This window comes from Balaenoptera acutorostrata, chromosome 12 (assembly GCF_949987535.1).
Source record: "Balaenoptera acutorostrata chromosome 12, mBalAcu1.1, whole genome shotgun sequence".
NCBI classification, from domain to species: domain Eukaryota; kingdom Metazoa; phylum Chordata; class Mammalia; order Artiodactyla; family Balaenopteridae; genus Balaenoptera; species Balaenoptera acutorostrata.
The window spans coordinates 32,684,893-32,708,809 of NC_080075.1; the positions used below are offsets into that span (position 1 = coordinate 32,684,893).

General features: G+C 35.5%; 1 protein-coding gene across 10 annotated transcripts in view; it reads right to left on the reverse strand.

Annotated features, from left to right (window-relative positions):
- Nucleotides 1-23,917, reverse strand: part of ZNF638 (zinc finger protein 638) — a 101,433-nt gene that overhangs the window by 70,742 nt on the left and 6,774 nt on the right. For 4 of the 10 annotated variants that reach the window (XM_057557838.1, XM_007175534.3, XM_007175535.3 and 1 more), the window contains exons 2-8: nucleotides 17,208-18,723; nucleotides 12,778-12,839; nucleotides 6,722-6,760; nucleotides 5,670-5,962; nucleotides 4,249-4,523; nucleotides 2,720-2,866; nucleotides 1,673-1,795 (exon numbers count right to left, since the gene is read on the reverse strand). In XM_057557838.1, the coding sequence (XP_057413821.1) occupies nucleotides 1,673-1,795; nucleotides 2,720-2,866; nucleotides 4,249-4,523; nucleotides 5,670-5,962; nucleotides 6,722-6,760; nucleotides 12,778-12,839; nucleotides 17,208-18,521 (2,253 nt within the window). In that variant the 5' untranslated portion in view covers nucleotides 18,522-18,723. The remainder of the gene's footprint in view (nucleotides 1-1,672; nucleotides 1,796-2,719; nucleotides 2,867-4,248; nucleotides 4,524-5,669; nucleotides 5,963-6,721; nucleotides 6,761-12,777; nucleotides 12,840-17,207; nucleotides 18,724-23,917) is intronic. The other 6 variants (XM_057557842.1, XM_057557841.1, XM_057557845.1 and 3 more) reach the window with 4 other exon arrangements.

Consider the following 23,917-nt stretch of genomic DNA (forward strand, 5'->3'; position numbering starts at 1 on the left):
AGAATGGGAGAAAATATTTGCAAACGGACAAAGGATTAATCTCCAAAATATATAAACAGCTCATTCAGCTCAATATTAAAGAAACAAACACCCCAATCCAAAAATGGGCAGAAGACCTAAATAGACATTTCTCCAAAGAAGACATACAGACGGCCACGAAGCACATGAGATGCTCAGCATCACTAATTATTAGAGAAATGCAAGTCAAAACTACAATGAGGTATCACCTCACACCAGTCAGAATGGCCATCATCAGAAAATCTACAAACAACAAATGCTGGAGAGGGTGTGGAGAAAAGGGAACCCTCTTACACTGTTGGTGGGAATGTAAATTGATACAGCCACTATGGAGAACAATATGGAGGTTCCTTAAAAAACTAAAAATAAAATTACCGTATGACCCAGCAATCCCACTACTGGGCATATACCCAGAGAAAACCGTAATTCAAAAAGACACATGCACCCGAATGTTCACTGCAGCACTACTTACAATAGCCAGGTCATGGAAGCAACCTAAACGCCCATCGACAGACGAATGGATAAAGAAGTTGTGGTACATATATACAATGGAATATTACTCAGCCATAAAAAGGAACGAAATTGAGTCATTTGTTGAGACGTGGATGGATCTAGAGACTGTCATACAGAGTGAAGTAAGTCAGAAAGAGAAAAACAAATATCGTATATTAACGCATGTATGTGGAACCTAGAAAAATGGTACAGATGAGCCGGTTTGCAGGGCAGAAGTTGAGACACAGATGTAGAGAACGGACATATGGACACCAAGGGGGGAAAACTGCGGTGGGGTGGGGATGGTGGTGTGCTGAATTGGGCGATTGGGATTGACACGTATACACTGATGTGTATAAAATTGATGCCTAATAAGAACCTGCAGTATAAAAAACAAACAAACAAAAACAACTAATACTAAACTTTCATTGGGTTATTTGTATGGAAATATGTTAATATAAATGTTTCAGACATTACATGAAATTTCTAAAAATCTTATATGTTCTGGTACAATGTTATAAGTCATAATCCTAGTTATTACTTTAAAATGTATATCTCAGAAATAACTAAAAAAAAAAAGAAAATAACATAAAAAGAACACATGTACACAAAGCAAAACTTACTGGATATTTTTAAGTACTTCTATAGACATTATCTATGGATATATAAACTAAAGCAAAGAAAATGATCTACAAAGACTAAACTCATAAACGTTGATACTTCTAAGGAAGCAAAAGGCCCAGAAGAATATATACACTATGATTCTGTTTATAGAAACTTCAAAACAGGCAAAACTCAAGTACGGTATTAGAAACCAAGGTGGGGTTACACACTCCCCTCTGCCCCGAAGTAAGTATTCAAAAGAAGTATGCAAGGGGCTTCCAGGACGTTGTCAGTGTTGTAGTTTGTGACTCAGGTAGAGGTTTCACAGACTTTTGCTAATTCTGTTAAGTATTTTCCCCTAGTCTATTGCTTATCATTTAATACTGTTTACAGTGTGATATATATACGTATGTATAAAGAAGTTGCTATGTTCAATGTATTTGAATTTATACCTAATCTGTGGAGTGAACATTTTTGTTTTATGCCTTTTTCAGTATGTGCCATACTTAACCAAAAAATTAATCAACAATGAATCACGTAAGAACTAAATTCAGTTTACCTGTGACTTTTTCTTTCCTGGAACACATACTTTCACACTTTTCCCATTTATCAGAAGTGGTGTTGTTTCAATGTACTTCATGACTGCAGTAATTGCCTCTTTAAATTCCATTTCCAAGTAAGCCTAAAATGAAATGTATTCCACTTTTAGTCACAAAAATCTACCTTAAATTTCTCTGTATGACCTAATATAATACTTCTTTGTGGAATATAAAACTGAAATTACCTCAAGTCCTCGTTGCTTTCACCTCTTTTTGTTTTGCTAAAGTTCAATTTGATGCTTAGGATGTTTTCACACATGAAATGGACATTTAACCTTACAGAATTTCTATACCATTACCAAGGTAAGAAGGAAGCATGGGTCCATGGCAGGATCATGGAACAATAAGAAATGCGAAGGCAGGGCTCACTGAACAATCGAAGAGAAGGCAGGATCTGGTCTAGCTGCTGTTAAGTCTGACCTTTTTAAGGGTTCTTGCAACAAAGAAAACAATACCAACTATGTTCCGTTGTCTTACCTCACAATTTTTTACGTTCTGCTTAACCTAGGGTTTGTAGTTCTGGTGAACCCTATTATGCGAGTTATAGGAATACAACTCATATGTAAAAAAATACTGTACAGATAAAATCATTTTTTTAATATGACCTTACTGGTGTGCTAAAGCAATGAATGGCAAACTATGGCCTGCCACCTGTTTTTGTAAATAATTTTTTTGAACACAGCCATGCTCATTCATTTATATATTATCTATGACTGTGTTTGTACAACAACAGAGTTGTAGAGCAGAGTTGAATAGTTGAAATCCTATAATATGCAACGCCTAAAACATTATCTGGCCCTTCACGGAAAAAGTGTGCTCTTCTAAAAAAACAGTGTGCTGTCTGAAACGATATAAAGCAGTACTTAGGGACCTTGTTCATTCAAATCCAAACATTTACATAACTCAATTAACAATTGTGTATGCAGGAAAAGCAGCTATAAGATCCAACAACAGTCTTTATAAAATAATGACTTTGTATGAATTTTAGAACAGACTAAATGACTCACTTCCTTTCTATATGGAACAATCAGGACATCATTAACTTTTCCAAATGGTTGAAATATTTTTCTAATATCTTCTTCAGTACAGCCATCCTCTGGTAAATCAGATATAAGAAGAACGGGACCATACTGTGAAGACTGATCTTTCCGAAGCTTTTTTTGGGATGAAAGAAAATTAAACCAAATTAAGTGACAAAGTACAGTTATAATAATTCCCACTATAATTTCTTCTACCATTAATCTTAGTCCTTTAAGCAGTCTTTTCAACATATTTTAGCATATCTGAAAAAATTTTAAAGGCCAAAGAAAAGTAGTAAGAAATATGTTTTACATTTTACCACTCAAACCCAACAGTGGTCAGAGTTTATGGGTAACCAATCACAGATGCTCTTCTCTGTTTAGAAGCATTTTGTAACAAAGAAGACCTATGAAATGAAATGGTCCAAAACTGTTAAAGAGTATTTTTCCGTATGAATCTGCATGGCACATCACTAGTGAAGCTGAAATTATAGCTTTACTTACTCTGTGTTCTAATAATTAAAAATGTTATCTAGATGGGCATAATATTTTTAAAGATTTATACTACATACCATTTAAATATACTTTATCAAATTTGCCACCTATGTTAAAAATTGACTCAAAAAGAAAAAACTTTTTAAAAGTTCCACCGCCACCATCTAGAAGTCTAGAAACAAAATGAAAGAACGTTACAGAATAACTAAGCCTCTTCGAGATTAATGCCCTGTACTCAACATTTCTTCCTAATTAATGCTCTTCAAAATCCTGTAATTGCAGGTTGATTATTTTAAGTTTATCCTTCTAAATATAAGCTCTCTGGGGCAGGGAACTGTAGTTGTTGAAAGTTAAGACAATGTTAAGAGCAATGTATACCTAAATACTTGAAGACTTGTTACTATTACAATATAATAAACATTTGAAAATCTGGCCTATCAGGAGTTACTCTGATAGTCTCAGGATGCTTTATATATTATCTGCTATAATAGTAATTTCATTAACATATACAATAAAGCAATACCATCAAAATACACCAATAAGTTAGTACCCGGAAAAGAGACTAGTATTCTACACTGGACAATGAAGTATTTAACTTATGAACTGTACTGCAAAAAGTATAAAACAGATTAAAAATGACCAATTCTCAGCAGAGACTCACTAATAACTTACTAACAAAGATTATAAAACCTCATTAATGCTGCTGATTACATCCATTTCCCCAATCAGGGAGCAAAACTTATCACAAGGATCTGTTTGTGTGGTTAGCCAAAAACACCAAACCGTCAAAATCTTTTCACTTTTGATATATCAAATGCCAAACCTCTAGGATTTGTAATCTACAGGACTTTATTGGACTTTTATTATATTCAGAAGAGAAACCAATAAATATTCCATATCAACATAACAAGTCACGATTTCAAACTTTTGGAAATATGAAAATTAAAAATGCTGAAAACTTTGTTTTCTCTGTCATATTAACAAGTGTATGCACACACTTCCACTAACAAAGAACTACTGACCTTACGTTGTAGAGAAACAGCTTTATCAGACACCTGTTTACTTTCTGGTGAGGTGTCATCTTCAAGATTCTTTGATTTGTAACGAGTACAACGTCCTATATTTGAATCACTCTTTGTAGAGCTCGTAGATTTAACTGATGGCTTTGCTCCACTGACAGTTTTAAGTTTTTGTGCTGGTGAGTGTCCTTTATCAACTGCTTCAAGATGTTTCTGTTTACTGAATTCTGACCCATGCCCAGACCGTTGTACTACATCTTCTAATGCTTTTTTTCTGTCTGGTAAAAAGGATATAAATACTACTTCAACTGAAAAGAACTTAAGGTAGGAAACATCTCATCACATTATTAAAAAAAAAAGAATCATCTCTCAACTGTCCAAATATTTATCACATTGAGCTATTGTTAGGCCAAACAGGTGGCAAACACACACACACAAAATTATTCTTCTTTAATTCTTCACTCAAAAGTGAAGATATAAAAACATGAAGATCCCTTATTCAGTGAGCTTCTCTTATACCAGTGGTACTCAAACTTTTGGTTTCAGTATCCCTTTACACTATTAAAAACTGAGGACTCCAAAGAGTTTTGTTTGTGTTCAATTTATCAATGTTTACCATTTAAGAAACTAAAATAGAACTTTTAAAATATTAATTCATTTAATAATAATAAACTCCTATGTTAATATAAATAATATATTTTTATAAAAAACTTTAATTTCAAAACAAAAATTAGTTAGATGAGTAGCACCACTGTATATTTTCCAAATACTTTAATATTGGTCTTAAAAAAAGTCTGAATTCTCGTATCTGCTTCTGCATCCAATCTGCTGGATACATTATTTCAGCTGAAATACTAAAAGAAAAATCCAGCTTCACAAAGACATGTAGTTGGAAAAGGAAAGACCTCACAGACCTTTGCAAAGATCTCAGAAAAAAATTATATAAGAGCTATTTCCAGAAAGGTCACTAAACCAATACAAAGACACAGGTTGAAAATATGAATAATTTTTAAAATGTTTCAAATTAATTCACCGAAGACAAGTCTATAATCAATTACTAAAGCAAACTAAGATGTTTGTATATCCTTGGTTTTTAAGTTTGATGTTGGGTGGATAGATACAGTCTCCCACACTTCTTCTGATACATAATAAAGGGAAGAAGAATGAAACAGGTTGGGATGTGGGTTAGATTTCATATAGAAATTCTAAAATTCAATAAAGTAGAACATTCCATCTCTTAAAAACCTTGAAAGTTTTAAAAAGAGCTGAGCCAAATACCTCAAAATGTCAACATTTAAAAAAATCTTGACAGTAGTATATAAGTCACCATTTCAAGCTTAATAGAAATAAAAAATTCAAACAAACAAAAAAACTAAAAAAATTTAGTCAAAATAAGTACTTATTATTCACAACCATAAGTGTACCTGATGATCTCACTGATCTCCTTGATGTCCTTTCGGGGCTAACTGATCGATAGCATTTTGGACTAGCTCTAAATGGATTTCTCATTCGATACGGTGAACGGGATCTGGATCTGTATCTAGGAACGAAACGATGGCAAATTCTTGGACTTCGACTCCTTGGTCTGTACATATAACGTATTGGGCTTCGGGATCGACGGAATCTGTGACTTGAGCTTGATCTCCTAGAACGTCTAGGACTGGGAGAATGAGATCGTCTTCTTGGAGTTTCGTTTTCTTTTCTATTGCCTTCATTTCTACAAAGTGTAGGAAAAAAACCACAAGATTCATCAATTTAACATAAATTTAAATCTATATTAAATGACAGATTTATCTTCTTAAAAACAGACTATTAACAACGCCAAATTCTGATACCATGTATTTACGTAAAGCAAAAACCTGTTTGACATGATGCAATGCAGCCTTGTAGATGAGTAAGAAACAATCAGAGCAGATGATCACCTCTCTCATTGCTTAGATTCCTCTGTTTTGTTAATTTACAAAAGAATATTATCATCAATTTCTTGCATTTTTCCTATACCACTATTATATCCAATTATGTTTTGAAAGTATTATATTACATGAAGAATTTAGGAAATGACTTACATAAACAAATGTTTTTCAACAATTTTTCCTGAAACATTATGCCATCCACAAATATTTCTTTTGACTGTTGTACTTGTATACCTACACATTGAACCGGGAACCCCATTCCCAGCCTTCAAATCTAAGATCCCACAAACATAAAATAATAATAAAAAGTATTAAAGTATAAAGTATTTTCAGAACAGACTTAAAAAAAAAAAAGAAGTTCACAGATGGGAGCTATCACACTTAAACTGGGGTAATTAAAGAAAGATTCATTGAGATGGTTGCATTTGCCTATTGTTTAAAAGTAAAAATGGTCAAAACAGGACTCTATTCAAAACAGTACCTTTAAAAAAAAAAAAAAGTACTTGTTTACTTTTAAAAGAAAATCAAATTTCAATAATACCACTATTAAAAAAAATAACTACCTTCTTGATGGGAGGATCTCAGGATTCCAATCGGGATACCTATTTTGAGAATAAACAATATTAATGAACAGTTAAAATAAGATTATAAGGCTCAATCTTTCCCTGCAATGTATCAAGAGGACTGTTCAAAACCAAAGTTAAGGGAATTCCCTGGCGGACCAGTGGTTAGGACTCCGTGCTTCACTGCTAAGGGCACGGGTTCAGTCCCTCGCTGGGGAACTAAGATCCCACAAGCCATGTGGTGCAGCAAATAAATAAATAAATAAATAAAAATTAAAAAAATTTTTTTTTAATTTTTAAAAATTTAAAAAATATTTTTAAAAAGATTAAAAAAAGATAAAAAACCAAAGTTAACACAGTGATTTATTAGGCAATTCAGGGAAAAGAAACACATTCCCTATACTTCAAAGGCCTCGATGTTTATTTAGGTAAAACAAGCAGTACACATAAAAGTGTTGAGAGGTACAGAAGAGGTATAAAACACAAGCTTAGGTAGGGGTTAAAGACAGTTCACCCACTTTGCAGAACCCCAGGGGACACCACTCTACAGAATAAGACATGAATAGTGCCCCTTACACTGTACCAATTGCTCCTCAAGAGAGGATCTAGTGGGAGGATTCAGGGGAGAATTCAAAGAAAAAGGTTGCTTTTCAGGGGAACTAAGATCCCACAAGCCATGTGGCGAAAGGTCTTGTTAATAGGCATGGATCAGGTTAGGTTTCATACAGTGGTGATACATAAAAGAAGCACTGGAGGCAAAACATGTGTTCTATTCCAGGAACCGGTATGGCTGCAGCATGTAAGTGACGAAAAGCAATTATGAGGGGGAAAACCTGGAAAGGCAGCTCAGAGACAAACTATGAACGTCCTTGAAATCAGGTTAAGGAGGCTGCACATAAGTAAAAGGCAACGGGGAACAATAAACATTTCTGAAGTGAAGGGAACATAGGAATGTTTTCAGAACAACTGGAAATATCTGGATTACAGAAAAAGATGAGGGCTGGGATATTAAAAATCAGGCATCAGCTATACTACTAAGAATGAGTGAGATAAACAGAATAGTTTGCGGGAAAAAAGAGGGCTGAGGACAGAATCTTATGCACACTAACACTTAAGAGTAAAGCAGACAAAGATACACCAATGAAAGAGATTAAGGGTTAATTACAGAAAGAAAAAGTAGGGGGAACAGCAACATCATGGAAGCCTAAAAAAAAGACATCTTTATCCTCATCTTTTCTAGATGCTCTGGACTCTTAAAAGTTAACTGGAAATGGTGATTAAATTAAATTACTGAATCACTGATGTTCAAAAATACAATTTCAGCAACCAAGAGGAGAGCCAGGTAAGGAAATGAAGGCAGCAGACTCAACAAGTCACCTGGCAGGAAAATAAAGTGAGGTCAAAACCTTACTGAAGGTAAAGTGGTTTTTATTTGTTGATATTTGTCTCAGACATTGTTAGCAGGTTAACTCAAAAGCAATTCTCAACTCTCTTTTCCCATGCCTGCCTCCACAACAAAGGCTAAAAAAGCTAAATATTTGCTTTCCCAGCCTCCTTAGAAGATAGCCAGTGATAGGTTCAAACCAATGAGACAGCCATAGGTGCAAAACCACTGGCAGACTTCTGAGAAAGCTTCTGCCCACTTCTTCCTGCTTTAAGAGCAGACATGATGCATCTTCTAACTATAATGTGACAAACTACGAAGGCAAAAAAAACTTAACTTCAATCCAATGTATCTATCACCCAGCATCAACAATTGTTAAAACATGAACAATTTTGTTTCATCTACTACTACATTTTTAAAAACTTTTGTTACTCTGTACCATCTAAGAAGATACATTTCCGGTCTCATGTTACTGTGTTTAAAAGCAAGACCTTTGGGAGTTCCCTGGTGGTCTCCTGGTTAAGATTTGGCACTTTCACTGTTGGGGCCTGGGTTCAATCCCTGGTTGGGGAACTGAGATCCCACAAGCCATGTGGTGAGACCAAAAGAAAAAAAAAAAAAAACTAAAGCAAGACCTTTGGAATCAAACACAGCTGGGTGTAAGTGTAGGTACTGCCACTTAATGGCCATGTATCTGAAAGCCAGTTACTTACTATGAGTAAGCCTTAGCTTTCTCTTATGTACAATGCTGGAAATATAGCTGGTTGTGGACACACAGAAGTTATTAAATTTCCAGAGCTTTCCAGTTCAAGAGTGGGTAACAATGTTTCAGATGTGAAATGATGTTTCAGAACTAGGTTAACTGCTAGAATACATATTCTTGTCTCTGCTGCCCAGAGCAGAAAGATAAAGCATACATACTATTCTGCAAATAGAGTTTGGACTGCCTGTATATTGCCTAACTAGTTTTTTTTTTTTAACATCTTTATTGGAGTGTAATTGCTTTACAACGGTGTGTTAGTTTCTGCTTTATAACTAAGTGCATCAGTTATACGTATACATATATCCTCATATCTCTTCCCTCTTGCGTCTCCCTCCCTCCTACTATCCCACCCCTCTAGGTGGTCACAAAGCACCGAGCTGATCTCCCTGTGCTATGAGGCTGCTTCCCACTAGCTATCTATTTTACATTTGGTACTAACTAGTTTTTTAAAATGTGTTTCAGAAGCATGATACATAAGCAATATAAACATAATGGCTAAGAACAAGAACCTAAGTAAACGACATTATCTGTATCCCAATGTGATGCAGTAAGTATACACATCACCTATAAAGTTTCTGTGACAAAACTGTTCAACCTGAATTTAAAGAGGAAAAAAAACCAAAAAGGTGCAGAATGTGGAATATTCTACAAGACAACTTTTGTGGACATTTCAGAAGTCAACCACTGTGAAAAATCCTCCTCAAAAGGATATTGGGATTGACATACATACACTATTGATACCATGTATAGAATAGATAACTAGTGAGAACCTACTGTATAGCACAGGGAACTCTACTCAATGCTCTGTGGTGACCTAAATGAGAAGGAAATCCAAAAAAGAGGGGATATGTGTATATATACAGCTGATTTACTTTGCTGTACAGTAGAAACTAACACAATATTGTAAAGCAACTACACTCCAATAAAAAAAATTTAATGCTAAAAAAAAAGTGTAGGGGTGGGGTAGGCAAAGATAGTTATAAAGGCATTTTGGAAACAAATGGCAAAATTTGAACTTGGCCTATGTACTGGAAGGCATTATGAAATCCTTGTTAATCACTGTGTTATACTGTGGTTATAACACATAACCATTGTAGAAAAATTTCCTTATTCTTAAGAGACAGATGTTGAATTAAGGAGTAAAGTGTCATAATGTCTGTAATTTATTTTCAAGTAGTTTTCAAAAACTATAATATTAAAAATGTACATATAAAGATATAATAGATATGTCAAATGTTAATAATTGGTTAATAAAGACAAAGACTATATGAATGTTTATTATCCCTTCAACTTTTTTGTGGCTTAGAAACTTTTCAAAATAAAATGTTGAGAGGAAAAAAAGGAGCAAAGATCCATGAGTTAGACAGATTAGTTGTGCCAATTATTTGCTGTGTTGTAGTAGGGAAGTTGCCTCTCAGTTTCCCCACTGGTAAAATCACAAATAATCATTATACATATATCTCATAGGGTTGCTCTGAAGATTAAAGACACTGTGTAAAGCACTTAGAAGAACGCCCAGCACACAATAAGCATACAGCTCTTATTATTTATTTTTAATACTAAAACTTTAATGCACTATTATCTTTTCTCAAGTTAACCAACTACTCGTATGTCATAATCCAGAAAGATCCAAGACAACGAGAGAGAAGAGATAATCAGCCTTAAGAAAAGGAATAAGAACCTAAATATACATCAGCAGAGGAATGACTAAACAGATTAAGGTTTAGAAACACAACGCAGCTTAAAAAAAAGAATGAAGTAGCATATATTTTGCCATGGAAAAATCCAAAGCACCTAATCAAATCTAACATATTTGTTAAATTTTTTTTGCAATAGAAAGCCATAAAGAAACTATTCAAGAGCACATAACCTGAAAAACATAAAAATGTAAAACAAGCAATGAAGTAGCAGGCATGGAAAGCACATGCTTTAAAATCAGCGTCCTGGAGACTTCCCTGGTGGCAGAGTGGTTAAGAATCCGCCTGCTAATGCAGGAGACAGGGGTTCGAGTCATGGTCCGGGAAGATTCCACATGCTGCGGAGCAACTAAGCCCGTGTGCCACAACTACTGAGCCTGTGCTCTAGAGCCCATGGGCCACAACTACTGAGCCTGCACTCTAGAGCCCATGAGCCACAACTACTGAGCCCTCGTGTCACAACTACTGAAGCCCACATGCATAGAGCCCGTGCTCTGCAGCAAAAGAAGCCAGCACAATGAGAAGCCCACGCACCTCCACGAAAAGCAGCCCCACTCGCCACAACTAGAGAAAGCCCACACACAACAAAGACCCAACGCAGCCAAAAATAAAAAATAAAAATAAATAAAAAAAAAAATCAGGATCCTGTGTGCATTAAAAAAAAAAAAAGGCTTATCTACACAAAAGTCTTTAAATAGGCATAAATGCCATTTGATGTAGTAAATTAATGACAGTGCATGTAGCTAGAATCCTCTTACTAGCATTAATGCCTACCTACAGCAACTAACTAACTCCCACCTAAATCCCTTACCTTCATAAAAATGAGACATCCCATGGGAAAATTTGTGGCTTAGGAGAGATTTTCCACTTACAGTGGCAGTAAGGCCTATCCAATTTAAGTAACAAATTATCTCCGCATGATAACCAATGTTTGTGTGCACACATCTATACAGGTAAGCAACTCTATTATTAGTCTATACAATTAAGGTAGGACTTATATCACACTCAACACTTGACACCAACTGAGGTACAGTACCCTATTCCTGCAACCATTATAACTGGTTTAGAGATGGACAACTAACCCACAGTGAACCAAAAGAGTCAAACCAAGGACTTCCACAAAATTTATGAGGAAAGAAGTGTTTTTATTTATTTTTTAACTCCTGGAATTGCTAGCTATACAGATCACTTAAGTCTGGAACTAAGGGGGTCACTTTGCTTTGTGGAGAAAAGTGTGCCTTTCTCATGAGGCTAAAGCAGAAGAGAACAGCCAAGAAACGAAAATATTTCTGACACTCTGATTTTTGTTTGAGCATCTTATTCAGCTGTTCCTGACACTAGAAACACTCCTTAAGCTTCCCAGTTAAATAAGCTAATAAATTTCCTTACTTTAAAAAACTAGTCTGAGTTAGGTTTATCACATATGACTAGAAGAGTCCTGAATAATCTCAAAAAATTTTGTTGATATTTTCATAAAGAACAACAACAAAAAACCAAAACAGCTGCCACAAATCCATTTGCTCAAGAACATGTTATTATCATCAGTATAGTGACCAGGAATTTGACACACAACTATATCAGTATATTTAATGATGTTAAAAGGAGCACAATTTAATTTTATGTAACTCCAGGTGATATTAGAGAATACTGTTAATATCACACTTTTCACCTTCATAGGTGCCCTGTCTTAAAGAAGGAAAAGGTCAAAGAATTGAAGAACCAATGTTGAGGAAGCACCATATCTAGCTTATTCATCTCCTACTCAAGGTTTTTTCTGAATATAGGTTCTAAACCAGGAGAGGTTTAGACCTGAAATTAACGACTAGTGTTTGGTTTGGGTGGTTTTTAGTTTTTTATCCTTTGGGAAAGGGGTGGGGATGAGGGGGAAGAAGTGTAGGAGAAGGGTAGACTATGTGCTCTGAAAAAGATAAACCATCCCAAGGGAAGGCAAGCCAGCAGGAATGAACCAATGATACTAAAGTTACCTACTGGGATTAAATTAGGAAGGAGTCAGAAGAAAGGACCATATTTAATTCTCTCCTTTGGGGAAAAGATTAAATATATTTGTATATTAATATTTCAAATACACAATAGCTTTCTAAAAAAATATTTTTCTCCAAAGTACCACACTAAAGGTATTAAGCAGTCATACCTGAAACATTATTTATTTTGTAAATTTGCTACTTATAAAAAAGGAAAAAATTGTTCTTACTGTTGACGTAACTGTCGGCAGCTCTCAATATGAGTAGATGTATTTTGATGCTGAATCCAATCCTATTGTAAAAGGAGAAGAGTGCACAAATTAGAACATTCCTTATTTGACTAATGAAATTAGGCTTTTTAACATGACACAGTATACTTTGTTTTATCAAAAATTAACCAAATCTAGTTATAAATACCATTTGGCTACAATAAAAATTTTCACAAACAAAAATAAAAGGCCTCCAAACAAAAGCACTTAATACCAACTCATTGATGCCATTTTAAAACATTTTAGTATAGAAAACATTTTTAAAATCATACCCATGGATACTCGTTTTGAAGTCAAATATACGTGTAAACTTGGAGAAAATAAAAGCATGGATCAGAAATAACTCATCTCAAATATAAAACACTACTACAGAGAACACCAAAAATTCTATAAATAGAATGGTATCATTCTATAAAATATAGTCTAAAATATAGTCTCTAAAATATAGTCTCAATGCCTTACAACTCTAAAATTCAAGCTAACAACATTAACAACAAAAAATCCTACCTCTTAGGCCAATACTATTCCAAACAAGGTACTCACTATGTATTGGCAAAGGATAAGATTAGTAAAAATATGAAAAAATGCTGCTGATCAAATCTAATTTATTTTCAGGATATAATGAAAAGTAACATCATTTCAAAGACATAATATCCCTTACATATAGAGCTTTACAATGAACAAAATGCTTTCTTATACATAACTTCATGTGTCACAAAGCTGCCCTAAAATTACATTCCATATCCATAAAAAGCTCCTGGAAGATACATCTGATTTTTTTTTTAAAGGCAATACAGTTTTCAAAGATACAGTCCCCCAAACGAAACAGTTAGTTAAAAGCAATGTGTATATTACTCAATGTTTTATTGTTTCTCCAACATTTGGAAAGGCAGAAAACTTACTGAACAGTTCCATATTTTAACGCTTTCCTTGAGGAAAATGTTATTCATTTCCATTTCAAAAACATTTTAGTTTGTCATTGCCAAAGACGAACTAGAAATATCCAGAGTTAAAAACAACAGTTGACACTAATTTTGGAATCTGCCTTGTTGAGAACTATCTGAAAATAAGTGCATGCTATTTGCAATGCTCAGCAGCAGGTTATGACAAACCCTAAATTATTTCATTAAGCCATGTAACTCATTGTGGATTGCAAAAAAGAAATGTCTGCATATCCTGCTCAGTGATACAAATATTTAGAAAGCTAGAAGAGACTGGCAGTTAAGAGTCTTTAGTACTGTTAAACCCATGTCTTTGACATTAACTGGATATTGCTTACATCAGACACACTGGCAGGTATCAAGTTGGGCATGACTTATTTGGACCATAAAGTGTTTTATTTGAATAAATTGCCGATATTTAAAAATCCAGAGATTTCCAGCTTTTCTTGAAAAAATATGAAGATGTAATTAATACTAGACATGTATTTGATATAGCAACCAACAGGTGATGCTGACAGCTAACTTACTTAGGGCATACTCTCTCCAGTTCTACACACACACACACACACACACACACCCTTTTAATAGGTCCACTTTACTCACTGACATTACTCGCTTTTAAGCTCAGTAAATAGATGTACACCACCCCAATTTCTAGACTCTCCAGTAAGACAAGGGTCCAAGAGCAGTACTCCTCTCCAGAGAAAAAGTGATAATTATCTACTAAGCAGGAGATGCTGCAAGGACTGTAGACTTGAGTGGGCCCAGAATCAAACTGTGAAAATACCTACCCATATCAGAGCTCACTCTCTATCCACCAACTATTTCAAAAATCTTTTGTCAGTATTTTCTCAAACTGAATTATTTCAGTCAAAAAGACATGGCTTCTAAACCAACTGTGACAGTCAAAAAGACATAACTTCTAGACTAAGGTCGGCTCCTCCTCTGTCTGAAACCCAGTTTAGAAAAAAAATAATTTCACATTTTCTTGTTGTCTTTTTCAGGCTATAGTTTTAAAGACTCAGAGATGGGGAACATATTGTCAGATATTACTTAGCAAGAAAAAATTTGCAGTTGGTAATTTATATTTATTGGTTACATATTTATAATGTCAAATACATGCACACTTACAAGGCAGCAAGATATATCACAGAAACAAGAGAGGTAGTTTGTACTACCTAAGTCCATGTTCACACATCCCTATCATTTGTCATCCAGTAGTGCAGAATTCATTAGTTAGGTCCATTGTGTTGTTCTATTAAAAGGTATCTGTTCATTTAAAATGGCAATCAATCTCTGTGAATTCTAATAATCGTTAAATGATTTCTTTTCCTAATTTTTACTTTTATCATAGTAATTCATACTTTCACCAACTTATACTTGAATAACTAGGGAAGTCTCGAATTAGGTGCCCTACCCTCTCTCTTCTCATTTCTATTCATCTTGTACACGTCAGTCAGATTTATCTCCCTGAAAGACATTTTTAATGTGTCACTTCGCATGTCAAGAACCTTAATTAGCTTCCTAATGCCTCTCACCTCAAGTCTAAACTCCTTAGGCTAGCTTTTCAAGGCCCCTCAAACTTACTGTTGTTGCTCCTATCTGAAATGTCATCCCTCCTCCCCTGGGTATATCTAAGCCTACTCATCATTCAAGACCCATCTTCAACCTACTCCATGAAGTCTTCCCTCCCAGACCACTCTAATCCAGACAGACTTAGTGCAGTAGTCACTCAATCAGTCTTATTTAACTGGAGTACGGAAGTCTTCTGATGTCAGAAAGTATATTATACTTTCTAATTACATACTGCTAAATACACAATAAGTGTCAGTAAATTGATAATGCTAGCCTGAACTGATATGTCTGCAATCAAACAGAAATATTAAATATCTCTCCCCCTACAGCATAACCAAACAATTATGAACCATTTGTTACCCTCCAATTTTTAAAAAATTCTTTAGGTGTATAATTTTTCTCCTCAGTGAGACTGTAAAAACTGCTTAAGAACAACATGTAAACTTTATATAGTTCTTTATTTCCATCCCAGCACCTAATATAGTCATGTAAAAAACTAGTAATCAGTAAATAGTTACTGAATAAATGTATATCTTTTCTATTCACCAGATTAAAAATTAAAACATTTAAGATATTTTTCTTGGATTTATCATGACTAACTGGAAATTCAAAATAAATGGAATACAGGGGGCCTAACACTCAATTCAGTACTTAGGCCAGGGCTACTTACAGATTTTAACTAAGTGCTATAAATTATTCTGAGATTTTTCAAGACTTTGCTATCCCCTGTGATAAGGCAAGGCAATTATTATTTTATTAGAACTCAGCAAATATGGCTAAAATGAGATAGAATGCTGATTTCCTTTGCTGGCGTTAACCTTTATGACAAAAGCATCAGTTTTAGGTATCAGATTCTTGTTGGCTGAAACCTGGTGAGTGGGAAATAGAAAGGCAATAAAAGGGCAGCACTGGAAGGAGAAAAAACAAGAGAATTAACACCGAAAGACTTTTAAGCCTATTCAAAGTATACAACCAATGCTATGGCCTTGAATCAAAGCTTTCTCCCATGGGAAGTACATTCCTTCCTGACCACTTGTATTGAATAATATACATCTTCAAATCACATTAGTAAATAGAAGAAACAGTGGTTTCCAAACATATGTAAGTAAATAAAACATACTTGGAAATTTCTACTCAAATCCACCAATGATTACTATCAAACAGTATAGTCTACATTACTCTTCAGCACCTCTGTAAAACACTTCATTCTAACTATACTAACCATGAAGACACCTAAGGCTTCTTTGTTTTTTAAAGACTCTTCTCTCTAAAGTTCTATCATTCTACACTCTATGCTCTGAGCCCACAGCTGGTCCGAATAATTCATCTTGACTCAACTTTGCTATGGATTAGGTTATTTGAGGAAGCTCCTCCTCATGAAACGCTAAAAATCCTAATTCAGACAGAATCAGAAGATATTTAAATCAACATTAACTCTCTTTAGCCCAAGACCGATAGATACATGCAAGGCTACAATAGACTGTCTCTTAAAAGTGTGCAGTACAAATGTTTTATTCCAAGTTTTTATTTTTATACTAACAGATTCTCTCATTTAGATAAAGGTAACTCATGTGACATTGTCTTATAAGTACAGTTTATGTCATATCAATTTTATGTTGCATTTTCTGGGATAACGTCTCAGAAGTTCAAAATAAATGGACAGACCCATGTGGTGTGCCCAGTCACAGGAATACACAAAGCCTAACACCCAATTCAGTACTTAGGCCAGGCTACTTAAGATTACAACTAAGTGTTGATGTTGCAATCAAAATTTCTGCCTTTTCCTTAATGACTAGTTAACACCAGCATACATGAGAATTTAGAGGAAACTTGGGCGCTGAGTATCATGATACAGTGATCTTTAAAAACACTCACCTTCAAATGACTACATTCTACGTTACACAGAGAACACAAATGTGGAAATATTCTTGGAGACGCTGCATAATAATCATTCATCATAGAAGGAGTTGGAAGTCTCTTCATCTTCTGGGCATCAGCATGTGAAAACTTTGGTAGCCATGATGCTTTCACAATCCCAAAGGGAGACTGAATGGGGATGTCAGCCTCTGACTGGTAATTCTTTTTACTTCCTCCCGATCCATGTACATTAGATGAATTAATGACAGGTTCACGTGGGATCCGATCTTGCTGGCTTACAGCTGAAATTAATTCCGATGAAAACGGTTGCTGGTTCATAGGAGGAGGAATCAGAGACTGACTCATTGTCTGGTTAACTGGCTGGCTAATGGATTGGCTGACAGATTTTACAGGTTCAAGGACTGACTGTCCTCCTGAAATGTGTAAGCCTGACATCTTGCTTCCACTCTCAACTGGGAAAAAGGACTGATTATTGGAGGACTCACTGGGGAAGTCCATCTGTCGAAACACATCTTCAACAGGAAACATAGAATTACATATCACATTTGGAGCAGCAACAGATGCAGAAATGCTCGGCTGTGACCGAAATTCATTCTTGACCTCATCAGTTGGAATTTCAGGATCGTAAATACGTACTTCAAGTGGATCTTCTGTGTAGCCATACTTGCTTGCATGCCCATAATCAATCACATTACTCGAAACTGCCTCACTACCAAGTGTTTCTTTATTTCTGCTCTGAGAAGGTAAATTAGGTAATCGGCGCCCCACTTTTCGCATTCTTATATCCCTCAAAATTAATGGCATATTTTCAGGAGTTAGTTGTTCATCAGGATAGCGACTGAGTTCTTCTAAGTCTTCATTAGATAATCCAAAACTTGCTAAAATACTTGAGGCACTCTCTTTTGTATAGCGGCTCTGTACTTTAGGACTCTGCTCTGTAACCTGCGTTACAGAACTCTGTTTCACTCCCACTGATGCAGACATATGAGGCTCATCATCCCACCGGCTACCATGAGGCTTCGCCTTCTTTTGTTGTGCTTCATGAAAATCCAATTTTTCTTTGGTCAATCTTGGATCAGTTCGGTGTTGAGTTACCTGAACATTCATTCTCTGTGGTCCCATGTTCTGATAAGATTCATGGCCAGCAAATCTGTGTGGTATCCCACGGGCTCTCCCTGCTGGGTAAAATCTTGGAAGACCCATAGATCCAGGCCTCATAAATGGTCCTGGAGGCCTCATCCCAGAAGGGTTAGGTGCTCGTGGCCTCTGAAGTGGAAAGTTTCCTCGAGGATTAAACCTGGGTCTCGACATGGCTATTTTCAAGAAAGCCTGATTTAATAAAGTATAAGGTGGTGTTGAACTATGTGAGGCAACGGCATTCAGCTGCTGAAGCGCCAACTGAGTCTTAATCTGAGCAAAGTGCAAAGGAGATGGGCCCAACAGAAGTGGGTTTGCAATGCCCAGGTTCAAGGAATTCACAAGTGGTGCGAAATTTTCCAAGAATAACACAAAGCTGAAAGTTAAAACACAAATATTAGATCATTTTAACTCAAACTACTTCATGAAGTGGGTTCTACAGCCAGTGTAAAACATTTTGAAACAAAGCCATGAAACCATTCTGCATTTCATACACTTTTAGAGTGTTTACGAGGATTTTAAATTTTCCCCAAAACTTTCTCTTCTTTTCTTTCCCGAATCCAGAACACAAACCCCAAACCTCAAGCCAGAGTTCATGTACACTGCGTTGCACTGGGTGCTGTCCTAGGTGCTGAGCGGTAATTACAACTCCTTTTAAAACTTCTTAGAAGTGTCCAAATCCTGCATGCCACTGGGGGATGGGGTGAGAATATACATTCAGTTGCTGTGGTAAGTTCTCAGAAGTTGTTTCTTTATCATCATAGATCTTTTTCCCCCTTCTTTTTGATTTTAGTGGAAAGGAATGAGTTCAGAATCATTCAATTTATTAAACATTTTTTGTCTAATATGACAGTCATTATGGAGTTTTCAAGCCAAATAAAACATGATTCCTGCCAAAGTGCAAGCAATCTAACAAGAAAAACAAAATAGAGTTTTTCATTATTACAACAATGCTAAAAAGCATCATAAAAGGATTTATTTCTGGAAGAGGTCATGAGTGTTTGAGTTGAGTTTTATAGGATGAGTATCTTCTAGAGTTTTGAGGGAACTGGGGTAAGAGTTCAGATAACAAGGTCTTACTAAACATGTGTTTATCAAATTTTTTAAAATGTAGAATAGCCTAGGTTAAGGCTTCTGAATAAAACACTGTAATAAGATGAAACAGCTTGCTAGGATGATTTAAAATTTTAAAACTAATTAAACTTATTAACTGCATGTTTCTGACAAAGCTATAAAATTCTGGACCAAGACAAAATATAGTTTCAGTTAAGATATGTGATTCTTCATTAACCCCAGGACTATTTAATAAAATTATCTATGAAGACAAAAAAAAAAATTGCCAAGAACCTCTCTCCTTTATGCCAACTTTTAGCTACTGTTTTTACTGACTTTGGAACTTTCTCCCAAAACTATCCATTTTCAACCCTCTGTTCTCTACACCAATTCCTTTAGTCAATGAGGCTCAAAAACATTTTATTCTCCATTTCTAACTAATCATAAAATTCTACGTATTCCTGTCGATGTCTCTTATACTTTCCTTTCTCCTTTCACCACCACCACCACCCTACTGCAAGCTCTCATCACTCTATACCACAGCTGGCCTCCATCTCAATTCATTCTGTCGTTACTGATTAATATCCCTGAAACACTTCTTTTATTATCACCCCTCTACATAAAAATCTTCACCACTTTACTGCTTCTCGTAAGATAGTGTCCAAACTTGTCAACCTGGCATTTAGTATATAACCTAATCCCAATCTACCTTTCACACTTTCCTAGCCAATAATACTTAATGAAAAATTTTTACTACAGCCAAATTGGTCTATTTGCAATCTCCTGACCACTTTCAACACATTCCATACTTTATTCATACCTCACTACCTAGAATACTCCTAGCTCTCTGAATCAAACTCAATCTTCAAGATTGTTTCCAAGTCCCACCCCACAAGAATCTCTCTGATCATCTCCTATGGCACACATTAAGCTATTAATCTAATAAACGCAGTAATACATGCAATGTTCAAATTCATTTCTAAGCTAGTAATTATCTCTACATGTCAGATGAGAAGGGTTTGAATTCTACCAGATTCACCATTTACTATTAAGATTTTGGGCAAGCTACTTAATCTCCAGAGCATCAGTTTCCTCATCTGTAAAAAAGGAAAGTATCTTCCTCTATGGATTACTGTTAAGGACTAAGATGAAATACAAACATGTACAGTGTCTAACAAAGGAGCTGCCCAATAAATGTTAGTTTCACTCTCCCTCCCCTCACTCCACTGAGCAGGGGTCTTTCAGGCAGACAAATCTCACTCCTAAGCATCAATACCTTTTAATCTCTGCCTCTGCAAAGCAGAGGGTAGCTAAATTTAGGGGGGCAAAAAGGGTAAGAGATGAGTAAAAGCAGAAATCATAAAAATAATTTCTATCTCTATTCACATACAACCTCTTTCTATCTTAACAGATTCAGAAGAATAGAGTTAAATCTCTTGAACACAAAACCTATCCTGGAAGAACTACAACACAATAGGTGCTCTGGAAGCCCAAAAGTAAAAGCAATCCAAAAAGCCAGCTGTGCTTTATAAAAGTGTTTTGAAGCAATTAATTCCCGATAATGTCAATATCTTAAAAAAAAAAAAACTCAAAATGCAAAATGATCAGAAAAAGGCAAGCTTCCCAGCTACACAATAGTACGCTCCAGTCTAACGTTAACACTTTTTCCTTGGCTGTTATAAACTGAAAATCTACAGTTATCCACATAGATTCGATGATGCACTGGCATTTAAAGAATCAAATGTTGACTCAAGTATCTAGCAAGTGAAATGATGAATTTGGGATTTTCATTAAAATAATCTAGAAAACAAAGAGTGCATGTCGGCGGGAGTGAGGGGTGGGGTTTGGCGAGTGAGAAGTTAGATGAAGCACAACTGGCAAAAATATTTGTTGTGGAAGCTGAGTGACGGGTCCAAAAGGATTTATCACCTTTCCTCTCTACTTTTTTACGTGTTTGAACATTACCAAAATAAAAAATTAAAGTGCTAAATATTAAGTATGACATTTTTAACAAAACAAAAAAAGAGGGTGGGAGAGTATAAAACCAACGTAGCTTCATACTTCTCAATCGAATTTAGTATTATCACACCAAAGTCTAACAAAAGCCAAAATCAGCTAATTTGCTATGATTAACAGGCAATGTATAAATAACACGCAGATTAAATCTAAAATCTCATTTTAGTTCATTTTCCCCTACATCATTCCTTCCCACCTGACTCAGCTGACTTATTAGTTATTAAACAGTTTCATATTTCACTCTTTCTCTGTGTGGAAAAAAGTTAAACTATTTGTGAGATGAAAAAAGTAAAATTAAGCAAAAGAAGCAAAGGACTCTTGATATGAAACCGCTGATTAAGAATTAGGTTATGCCACACCAAAGAAAATAAACCCTCAGTCTTTTGAGAATGAAACTGATAAAACCTGAAAACAATGTGATAAGAAACAAGAGAGCTTCCCTGGTGGCGCAGTGGTTGAGAATCTGCCTGCTAATGCAGGGGACACGGGTTCGAGCCCTGATCCGAGAAGATCCCACATGCCACGGAGCAACTAGGCCCATGAGCCACAATTACTGAGCCTGCGCATCTGGAGCCTGTGCTCCGCAATAAGAGAGGCCTCGATAGTGAGAGGCCCGCGCACCACGATGAAGAGTGGCCCCCGCTTGCCACAACTAGAGAAAGCCCTCACACAGAAATGAAGACCCAACACAGCCATAAAAATAAATAAAAAATAAATAAATTTTAAAAAAAACAAAAAACTTGCTTCCTTTAAAAAAAAAAAAAAAACAACAAGAACCAGGAAGACAAGGGTAAATTTGGCATTAACACCTGGAAAACAACTGAACAAATAAAGACAACAATTATAAAGCCTTCTTCACTTAACTCTGGGAGTTCTGGCCATAAAGAGGTTCATTCACCTAATGAAATTTACAGAGAGCCAACACATCAAATCATTAAACTAACTTGGAAAAATCTGAGTTGGGATCTGAGTTCTTAATTATTAACTCCTCTGAACACAACTGCAATTAAATAACACTTACCCTTTAAAATAAATTTTTATTCCTGATGATATAACAGATGATTGTTAAAGAAAACAATAAATAGTAGTAAATGAAACGCTTACCAGTAAAACCATTACCAACACTGAACTAATATTTTGATGTAATTTCTTCTAGTTTTGTGTATGTGCATACATACATGGATGGGAAGGGGAAGAGGGTACACCAAACTTTATTGTATGAACTATGCTATTTGCTATTTTCAATCAACATTTTATTTTCCTATATTTAATGGTTTTCAAAAACAGGATATTTAATGGTCACAAAACATTCTGAACTCCTGAAGGATTATTATTTTGACAAGTAGCAGTTAAAAACTCTTCTATGTCCTATCAAGAACGAAAATATGCCACTCTGAAAAGAAATGAAATATTCAATAAAATGTCAACCATAAAAATTCTTTTAGAAGCATCTAGTAGAAACTGAGTTCTTGAGGCAGACATGAAGAAATGGCTTAACAGATTTTTTTAAAAATCGCCATGATATCCCATGAGATATTTCTGAGATGTCCACTACCTGCTATTTTGATAGTCTTTCAGATGGAAGGGAATCCTTAATTTTCTTTACAGATATTCATAAAGAAATCTGAAATCTAAAAATATAAAAGCATCATCAAAAATTAGTCAGCCAGATCATAATGGCTCCATTAGATTCATAATGAAAAGACTTATCAAACCCCATACTTGAACTTTATAGCACTTCACGGTTTAAAAAGCAATCTGGGGCTTCCCTGGTGGCGCAGTGGTTGAGAATCTGCCTGCTAATGCAGGGGACACGGGTTCGAGCCCTGGTCTGGGAAGATCCCACATGCCACGGAGCAGCTGGGCCCGTGAGCCACAATTGCTGAGCCTGCGCGTCTGGAGCCTGTGCCCCGCGACGGGAGGGGCCGCGATAGAGAAAGGCCCGCGCACCGCGATGAAGAGCGGTCCCCGCACCGCGATGAAGAGTGGCCCCCGCTTGCCGCAACTGGAGAAAGCCCTCGCACGAACCGAAGACCCAACACAGCCAAAAATAGATAAATAAATAAATAAATAAATAAATAAATAAATAAATAAATAAATAAATAAATAAAAAAGCAATCTGATATCCGTTATCTCATCTGAGCCTTGCAACAACCCAGTAAGCAAGTGAATCCAAGTTTACAGGTTAAGTAAAGCCTTAGAACTAAGTGGCAAGGTCACAAACAGAACCTGTGACTCCTCTTGGTGTTCTTTCCATGCTGTATTCTAGATATATAAAATTTAAATTTTGTAGCTTTGTTTTTTCTAATTATTAAAAAAGGCAATACATGTTCATTAACACCCTCCCCCAAAAGAAAGAAAAATCCTCCTCTTGACAAGCAGAAAAGAATTAAAAGTTTTCTATAATCTTACCACGAAGGGAAAACTACAATTAACATTATTTTCTAGGTATATACCCACATACTTCATTTGATACCCTGTGTTAGAGCAAATGTTTGTTT